Source organism: Myotis brandtii, unplaced genomic scaffold, assembly GCF_000412655.1.
Source record: "Myotis brandtii unplaced genomic scaffold, ASM41265v1 scaffold454, whole genome shotgun sequence".
Taxonomy (NCBI): domain Eukaryota; kingdom Metazoa; phylum Chordata; class Mammalia; order Chiroptera; family Vespertilionidae; genus Myotis; species Myotis brandtii.
In genome coordinates, this window is record NW_005367354.1 from 5,789,350 (window position 1) to 5,799,361 (window position 10,012).

Below are 10,012 nucleotides of genomic sequence, written 5' to 3' on the forward strand. Positions count from 1 at the left end.
ACATAACAAATCTGACGTCTAAGTGCCCCTCATAGTATATACTAGCTGGAGTGTATTTATTTTGAGACAGTACCCTAGGGTGTTGACTTATTTCTTTGGGGATGGAGAGGGCAAGCTATAAATGCTTCTTTAAGAAAATAACTGATAAAATGGAGGACCATGGAGGGATGAATTTGTATGTCCACTCAATCATTTCTGAGTTGGAAGGACAGACGATCAGGTTGACAAGAAATACTGAGTTGTCTGACCTTGGTTTAAAGCTTTTGTGAATTATGGAAATATGGAAGTGTTATGGGATAATGTATCTTACAGATCTTCAAGATCTCTTAGCCCTTGTTTTCTGTAATGTGTTACTACAGTAAAAGAGTCTCCAGGGGCAAATCTCTATTTTTATTGCAGTTTCAACCAATGTAGCAATGTAATCTTTTCTTTTTTTAACTGTTCTATCCAGAATTGTTGCCTTTCTGTATATTTAGTCCTTTGAACTTACTTTTGGTCACAAGCTAGTAGTTTCTCCAAAAGTTTGACAGTGTCTAAACTGTCACAGAAAGCTGTTTCTGGAATGTTGGTAACAGCCTTTGCTAGAAGTATTAATATTATTAACTACTAAATTCTTTTCCTGTGCATGATAACTTAGAAATGGTTGCAAAATGAAAAGATATACACAGCACAGTGCTTGGCAAAAAGTAGGCACACTAGATTAGTGCTTGACATAGATTTCCCCCCCTAGTTGTGCAGTTTGCATTTTAAAGCAGTGATCTATGACTAATCACTAAACTGAACCTTACCCAGAAGACTTTGAAATACTCTTCTAAAGAGATTCTGTTATTTCTAATATCTCAGAAGATAAGTTTGTTTTAACCACTTCTATGTCTGGGATAAATGTTTCTATTAAGGTGTTATAACTTTATTTTCAATTGAAACATTTTTCTTCATGAAGTGTGGGATAAGAACATGTCTTTATTCTCTGACCATTTGTCATTTTTCTTCGTGAAGTGGCCTATTTATACAGTATTTTTAAGGGATTAACTTGGGTTTTTACTATGAGTAAGTGTTCATTTTAAATATATTAAGTACAATGCTTTAGTATTGTATTACTAGCTTTGTTTTTTGTTTCCATATTTACATGAAACTTCTGTAATGAGATTTTTAAAAATTAAAGGAACAGAGATTATTGTATTTTATTGGGATCCTCTTTAGAGCAGATTATTGTCTAAATTTTAAATACATATTATTTGCAACCCAGGAAAATGCGAACATGCAAAAACTTATTTTTTTAATAGCAGAAGTTAGTTTCCTTTAAAATTAAAAATTAAAAAATATATATTATCTGTAGATTAGGAACATGCCCAAGTTGAATTTTTCCCATTCTCTTCAAAGCAGCTTCTCCTGTGTTTTGTGTTCTTTCTTTTTCTGTTTTGATCAATAGTACAACCATTTACCTTGTTAACCAAATTTTAAAGTTTTATCTTTTTTATCAACCCATCCTCATTTGCATTTATATTTTATTGATTCTCCTAAAGTTTTCTCAAATCCATTCTATTTTCTCCCTTCTTTCTGACATAATATTTCAGTTCTTGTCATGTTCACCCTGTTGTAATTCTCCTAAACTGATTTCCTTGCCTATAATCTAGAATATCTCTATTCTTACAATGTGCAACTTGAGTTGTTTTCTAAACACAGTGTCACTCTTGCCAACCTCTCTTAATTCTCTTTGGTTTTAATGTAATATGCAGTTTCTTTAGTATGTCTTTAAGGTTTCTCATAATCTGACCTAGATATCTTTATCAACATCAACTTTGACCTTCCTGCATCTGTTCCTCTATCTCACACAAAGTTGTTCCTTTGTTTATGATTTACTTTGTCTTCCTCACCTTCCACATACACTTTGAACCCCCAACACACACAATTTTCTCTCTCAGACCCAATTCAAGTTTTACTATTTCTTTTATTATAATTTTATGTTTCTGAACTCTCTGTAGATAAGGTCTCCATGCCTTTAAGGAGGCAAACACGAATAAGTATATACATGTTTAATTCTGAGCATTGAAAGATTGGGCTGAGACAGATGATAGTCTTTCAAATGCTTTAAAATGCCAAATGCATGTCTCAGAAAACAAGTCTGTTCTTTTTAAATAAACATATTTCCAGCCCACCTCCTGACTGTCAGGGAAGGTGAAGAGGAGAGACCTGAGATGAATATTAAAGTATGGTTAGGAATTGGCCAGATGTACATTTTGAGTAATCAGTGAATAATTGTATCAATATAACTTTTATGTGCTGTGTATGTTGCAATATAGGATAGATAGAGCACAGGACTTTGAAATTGTTATCTCCAAAGTATTTGAGGATTTTTTTCTGTGTATCTCTCCCATTATCTATAGCTTCCTGATTTGGAATTGATAGGTTACTAGGATCAGGACCTAGGAAGAGTTGTGAAGTTCACTTCCATTGATTAAGTGAAGTAGGAATGAAAATAATGTTTTCCATCAAGGAAGCTGTAGGATAGGAGGTGAACCAAGGGCAGTATTTGGAAGTAAAGGCAAATTTTTTATCACTGTAGATATTTTTATTGTATTACCTATATCTTAGAAATTTAGTAATTTTTTTGATAAATTTATAAAGAAAATCACATGACATTCAACCAGTATGTGTTTTGAGAAATGTTAAAAATCAGGAGAAGTCAGATGTTGACTTTGATATAATGTTTAGGGCTAGAATTATTAAAGCCAGTACTCAAATATAAGTAGGAAGTTATTTTTTTATTGAGACAAATTAGGTAATAGGTCACTCTGAATTTTCATTGACATTAACTTGTACATATTGTGGTAAGTTTGCTTTCCTCTACATATTAGTTATTTGTAATTAGAATAAAATTTAAATGTAATATTTTTCTCCCCCAAATAGCTTTTGCCTACCAAAAAGTTTTGGGAACCTGATGATTCAACAAAAGATGGACAAAAAGGCATTTTTCTTGGGGATGATGAATGGAGAGAGACTGCATGGGGAACTTCTCGTAAGTTTGTGATATATGTGTGAGAATTATTAATTTATTTGACTTTTTAAAAACCCTGCCTACTCCCAGGCAATAGTTGGAGAAAATTTATGATGTCTTGGTTGAAGATTTCATTAATCATTATAATGCACATTTTCAGGTGTAAATTGATCCTTATCTAATGATCCACTTATTGACTAGAAGTGCTTGTCACAATAAGGTTTTACTAAGTTTTTCTTTGAAGTGAAAACTGATTATAGAATTCTGAATTCTCATTAAAATAGAAGATGCATTAACCATAGAAATTTTAAATTGTATTACAGGACAGTGACAGATTTATCTAATTGCAGCCTAATCTAGCTTTATAAGACAGTAGCCACACCCAAAAAGAAAGTAAACTTCCTTAGTACGATAGAATTCCCAGAAAGGGAGCAGACTGAATTTTTTTAAAATATATTTTTATTGATTTTAGAGAGGAAGGGAGAGGGAGAGAGCAATAGAAACATCATTGATGAGAGAGAATCATTGATCGCCTGCCTCCTGCATGCCTCCTATTTGGGATTGAACCTGCAACCTGGGCATGTGCCCAATCAGAAATCAAACTGTGACCTCCTGGTTCATAGGTCGACGCTCAACCACAGCCACATTGGCTGTGCCTTTTTTTTTTTTAATTTTAGTTTTATGTGTACACCATAGTGGCTAGACAATCATGTACTTTACAAGTACCCAACCGATATTTCAAGTACCCAACTGGCACCGTACGTAATTATTACATTAATGACTATATTCTCTCTGCTGTACTATATATTCTCAGGGCTATTTTGTGACTACCAGTTTGTGGTTCCCCATCCCTTAACCTTTTTCACCCAGCTCCCCAATTCCTCAGTCTATTCTCTGGCAATTAATACTCTACATTTAAAATGGAAAAAGGAATGAAAGCCTTGGCCAGTGTGGCTCAGTTGGGTGAGCGTCTTTCCATTCACTAAAAGATTGCCAGTTCTATTTCTGGTAGCACACATGCCCTGGTTCAGTGGGCTTGATCCCCAGTAGGGGGCGTGCAGGAGGCAGCTAATGAATATTTCTCTCCCTTTATCTCTCTGAAATCAATTAAAAAACATATTTAAGAAAAAGATTGAAAGCTTTGGTACCTACTAAATTTAGACTAAATTTTCCTAAAAATAATGAGAATTTTCTTTGAGTTTAACCAGTGAGCACTACCAGTTTATGGTAGTGCTTGATCTGTACCTTTTCCACCAGTTTCACCAGCCAGTGGTAATGTATTCTCAAACCAATAAATGAAATTTGATCTTTTGCCTCAAGGAATCCCCCCCCGCCCCCCCGCCCCGGATTTTAACATATATTAGATTGGTCTCTTAATTTAAATTATTCATTTAGCCGAAACCGGTTTGGCTCAGTGGATAGAGCGTCGGCCTGCGGACTGAAAGGTCCCAGGTTCGATTCCGGTCAAGGGCATGTACCTGGGTTGCGGGCACATCCCCATTAGGAGATGTGCAGGGGGCAGCTGATCGATGTTTCTCTCTCATCGATGTTTCTAACTCTCTATCTCTCTCCCTTCCTCTCTGTAAAAAATCAATAAAATATATTAAAAAAAATAAAAAAAAATTATTCATTTATTTGTACCGGGATACATTTTCCCCCTAAAAGGCACTTATACTTTGCTAGAAATCACATGTGCTTGAAAACTGGTAGACATGCTTTGATTTTTGTTTTGGGAGTTGAATGATTAACAACGTTATTTACCAGAACCAGATATTTTTTAAAGCATTCCAAAGCAAAGCATCTTGAGCACATTTGTTCCTGATATTTCTAATTTATAATTTTAGTTAATTCCTTATACCACTCTCCCAATTTTTTTAGTTATATGGATAAAATTTTGAAGAGGAATATTAGTTTTTAGTAGTAGACATGAGAAATAAATGGAGTTATTGTATTTACTGAACAAACTTTATTGAATTCCAAGCATGTACAAATAAGAATAACATTCCTGTTCTAAAGGAATTGTTGTTCTAAGAAAGATTATTTCCATGACTGCAAGAGACTGTCATATTTCCTTCTCAGCTGAACTGAACTACTTGTGATTGTTAATTTCATTTTGTTCTGGAACTTCCAGATCTTTGAACATGCTGGTTTCTCTTAACTGAAATGCTCTTTCCACCCCCAGCTTCACTTTTATTTTTTCCCCACTTTAATTCTTGCCCTTCTGATTGGAGTTTAAGACTAGAAAAGATTGATACCCTTTTCTTCCCTTCTAATAATAATCTGGATTGTTTTTATTGAAGCACTTTTACTCTGTTATGATTGCCTTCTATTAAGCCTATAATATCTTTGAGGGTAGGGACTGTCTTGTTTGTTCTTTCATACAACAGACAGTAAATCAGTATTTGAACTGGGTAAACGAATGGGTGAATGATCAAATAAAAAATATGGCTAAATTTCTCCTGGATAAAGATATTAAAATAGAAAATCATTTAAAAATTATTGCAGTTAATGAAATAAAGACTAGGTACCTCTGTGATAATTCAGCCATTTAAGGACTAGACCTCATATTGAGTATTGAACATGTTCACAAAAAAGCCATAGGTAGCTAAGAGCCTATTGGTTCCTTTAAAAACCTTTTTTTTTTTTGCAAATGTATATGAATGTTGCCTCAAATGTTTTATTATATTTGTATTCATTTGCTCTCAGAGCTTAAATACTGCCTTTTCTTTTGTCACAGAAATATTTAGAAAGGGTATTCGTACCAGATGGATAATTTTTTGTTAATCAAAAATAAATGGAAAACTTTTAAACCAGAAGGGACTTTTTAAAATACCCTTTAAGCGATACTTGGGTTTTTTGTGGGTTTTTTGTTTTGTTTGTTTTTTGTTTTGTTTTTTGAAACATCTTCGATACATAGTTTTTACACCAAGAATAGGAAATTCTGTGTTACTACTTAGTTTTTATACCAAGAATAGAAAATTCTGTGTTACTACTAGTTTGTGCTATAAACACAAACAATTAAGTTTGTGTTTATAGCAGTATTGCCATGTGTTCTGCATCTGTCCAGTACATAACAGTAAGCTTGAGAAGTGCCTCTGCCAATTTAGGAACAGTTATCTTTATTCTAGAATGTATCCCTAAAGGTTTTTGTCTTGAATTGTTATGAATCACCAAAATAACTTCTTTTTCAATTACAGTTGGCATACAGTATTAGTTTTAGGGGTACAACATAGTGATTAGACATTTATATAACTTACAAAATGATCTTTCCAATAAGCCTAGGAGTACCCATCTGATACCATATGTACTTATTATATTACTAAAGGCCCAGTGCACGAATTCGTGCACAGGTGGGGTCCCTTGGCCTGGCCGGTGATCAGGGCCGATGGGGGCCAGCCGGCCGAGGAGGGACTGCGGGAGGGCTCCAGGGCGTGTCTGGCCCTCTCTCCTAGTCCTTATCAGCCTGACCCCAGCAGCAAGCTAACCTACTGGTTGGAGCATCTGCCCCCTGGTGGTCAGTGCGCATCATAGCGACTGGTCAAGCGGTCAACTGAATGGTCGACCGATTGGTCAGACACTTAGCATATTATGCTTTTATTATATAGGATTATTCATTATATTCCCTATGCTGTACTTTATATTCCCTGTGCCTGTTTTTATAACTGGTAATTTGTACATCTTAATCTCTGTACCTTTTCCACCCATTTCCCCAGCCCCCCTCCCATCTGGCAACCATCAATTTGAAGAACTTTCATTTTTTAATGTTTATAGGCAACTGAGCCTTCAGATTGTTTCTCCATTGACCTTTTTTGGTTGACATATTTAAAACAAAACATATAAAACTTCACATAGGTTTTACCTGTTTTTTATCAAGTGGCTCTTTTTATCTGGATTAAGACATGTGCCCAGTAAGTCTCAGCAGAATGAAGAGCTTTTCATAAAGATTGTAATAACATTAAAAATAGAACGGTATACTGATTTTTCTTATTTTAGTGTATTAATTTGTGTAAGTTTATTCAGTTAATTTAAAAGTACAAATATGAAATTGTGTTCTTTCTTCCAAACAGACCATTCACTATCCCAGCCTATTATGGTACAGAGAAGATCTGGACAGGGTTTTCATGGAAACAGTGAAGTAAATGCAATACTGTCTCCGCGATCAGAAAGTGGAGGCCTTGGTGTGAGCATGGTAGAATATGTGCTAAGTTCTTCTCCTGCTGATAAATTGGATTCTCGATTTAGGAAGGGAACTTTTGTAAGTATTTTGAATAAAGAAATATTTAATAATTGTTCAGTGGTTATTTGGTTATCTTTAAATCAGTTTATTTTTCTGGCGCTTCCTAGAGCTAAAGGAAATTGTATAGCTAGCTATTAGTGCTCATCTTCTTCTCTTGGCCACTTCTTGAAATACATGAAACAGTAGAACTCCTGAGAATATTTATATTCTTAACCATGTTACAAAAATCAAACCATATTAATTACAATACATAATTTGCAAGATTAAAATTGCTTATTTGTGGTAGAACTTGATCTGAAAGTAAGTAAACAAAATCATCTCTGCATTAAGTAGAATTTTAATCTCGTTTGTGGTGTTACCGCTTATTCAGCACCGCTATAGTTAAGGTTGCCTTAGCCCTTCTGTTATAAATCACTGGTTTGCACTCAATTTTTTGGCCTTTGATAAATTAGTTGAATACAAAATTAAAGTAAGATTCAATGTTTTTATTGTTTACATGCACCATAGTGTAGTTTTAGGTCACCTTATGGTGCCCTTTTTGTGTGTTCTATTAAATATTCAGAATCAAACAGATTCTTTTTCCTCAGGGCACTAGAGATGCTGAAACAGATGGACCTGAGAAAGGCGATCAAAAAGGCAAGGCTTCTCCATTTGAGGAGGACCAAAACAGAGATCTTAAACAAGGAGATGACGATGATTCTAAAATAAATGGCAGAGGTTTGCCAAATGGAATGGATGCCGATTGCAAAGACTTTAAGTAAGATTTTAACTTTCTCAAGAAGAAAAGCATATCTCTTTAGGGATTATTACTACTAGTTGATGTAACTGATGTAGACATTTTTCCAGTTTGGGTTTATTTTATTTCTCTTTGTACCTTGTGTTACTCTGGAGGAACATTTAATTTTTTAAATAAGAAATATTAGTTAATGATTATGAGCCATTTTTAAAAAACAATTCTTAAAAATATTCTCTCAACTAGTGCATTCCATTGAAGGCGTTAATGTTAGAAGCTCTGTTACCTTTCTAAATTTTAACTTTTTCCTTCCTGCTAAAGTTTAGTGGATTTCAAATTTAATATGTGATTTTTCCTGGCAGACTTCTTGGGGTTGCTCTTTTTTTTTTTTTTAATATATTTTATTAATTTTTTACAGAGAGGAAGGGAGAGGGATAGAGAGTTAGAAACATTGATGAGAGAGAAACATGGAGATCAGCTGCCTCCTGCACACCCCCTACTGGGGATGTGCCTGCAACCAAGGTATATGCCCTTGACCGGAATCGAACCTGGGACCCTTCAGTCCGCAGGCCGATGCTCTATCCACTGAGCCTAACCAGTTAGGGCTTGGGGTTGCTCTTAAGCACCTTTCTGTGGAGTTTCCTATTTTTATCCCTGTTTTGTGTTTCCTACCTCCAATTTAATTCTTAATCTTGAAAATGAGGAAACATATTTAGCTCTTAGGATCTGTGACCTTTATATGAGTTTGTGCTAATACTTAACATTCCTGAAATTGGGAAGTGGGGAGCATATTAGAGGCTTCAAAAAGTTAGCTTTCAGCTCAATTCTATAAGTTGTAGCTTTTTAGTTGTCTCTTTATGGCAATTAAACAAATATTTCTTCTAACCTTTGATTAGGTGGTGCACCTTTGTCTAAATATTAGGAAGTTGTTTCTTTGTAATGATTTCCTATACTTTATACTTCAATAATCAGATGCTTTGGGGCCTGTCCCTGAAAATGAGCCATTTCTTTGAGATTTTCTGAACCGTGGAATCTCAGTTAACTGAGTGTAGGTACATGTGGGTTTTACATTCATTGCCTTAGTCATCAAAATCAGAGAAACAAGGGCTCTTTAAAAATGTCATTTTATTTGTCCTAAGTGCAAAAAAGCATCCAAAACCAGGAAACCTCTTTTGATAAGAAATAAATTTAATGCTAGTCAATTTGTTTTAGAACCTTATCCTGATTTTGCTCTTCTGCTGTTTCCTAATCTAAATTTTGGTCAAGGGCATGCATTTAAAACTGAATTGATTATAAACCCCTCAGAGTATACATTTATAATTGAAGTGTTAATACACCATTAACTATAGCAAGAAAAGAGCACCACTGATAGCACATGACTTTTTTCCTATTGTACCCTGCACTTTTTTGCTAAATTAGAGTTGTTTTGTATAAGAGGTTATACTTTTCCATATTAATATGAATTTACATTACAGTGTAAAAGCATTTTAAGCTAATAGCTGTGGCCATATGGTCACTGCTGCATATCATTAATATGTACATTAACTGATAAGTCATCAATATATACATTATCAGAATAGAACTGAAACGAATGAAAAAACTATAGCAGACTGTCTTTATTTTTTTAATTGGCTGATTTTAAAGAACATCATTTCAGTCTCACTCCCCTCCTCCATATATTCTGAATGATAAATAAACGTTTGGAATAGTCACATGAAAAATTAGGTATGCATAAAGGGGAAAGGAGTTTGAAATTTCTTCTAATATTATGTGGACAATGGTTGATCTTTAAATAAAATGTAAGTTCACCTAAATATCTGGGAAATCATTCTTATAATTCAGTAGTTACTTTGTAAAATGTTCTGTATGTGTTAGCAAACTTATCCCAATGTAAAGTACCTGATAGTTGGGGACAGTTACATAGGTGTAACAACTGGCATTGAAAGCTAGGTAAAATAATTATTGCCATTTATTTAAGCACTTATATATGAACATACTATGAACTCATTGTTCCTCAAAACAAACTTATTTCTTGTACGGGGAAAGG

At 34.3% G+C, this 10,012-nt stretch overlaps 1 protein-coding gene across 4 annotated transcripts in view; it reads left to right on the plus strand.

The window, feature by feature from the left end:
- Nucleotides 1-10,012, plus strand: part of PUM2 (pumilio RNA-binding family member 2) — a 55,997-nt gene that overhangs the window by 3,671 nt on the left and 42,314 nt on the right. For all 4 annotated transcript variants that reach the window (XM_005874940.2, XM_005874937.2, XM_014546692.1 and 1 more), the window contains 3 exons: nt 2,908-3,016; nt 7,063-7,250; nt 7,820-7,989. In XM_005874940.2, the coding sequence (XP_005875002.1) occupies nt 2,908-3,016; nt 7,063-7,250; nt 7,820-7,989 (467 nt within the window). The remainder of the gene's footprint in view (nt 1-2,907; nt 3,017-7,062; nt 7,251-7,819; nt 7,990-10,012) is intronic.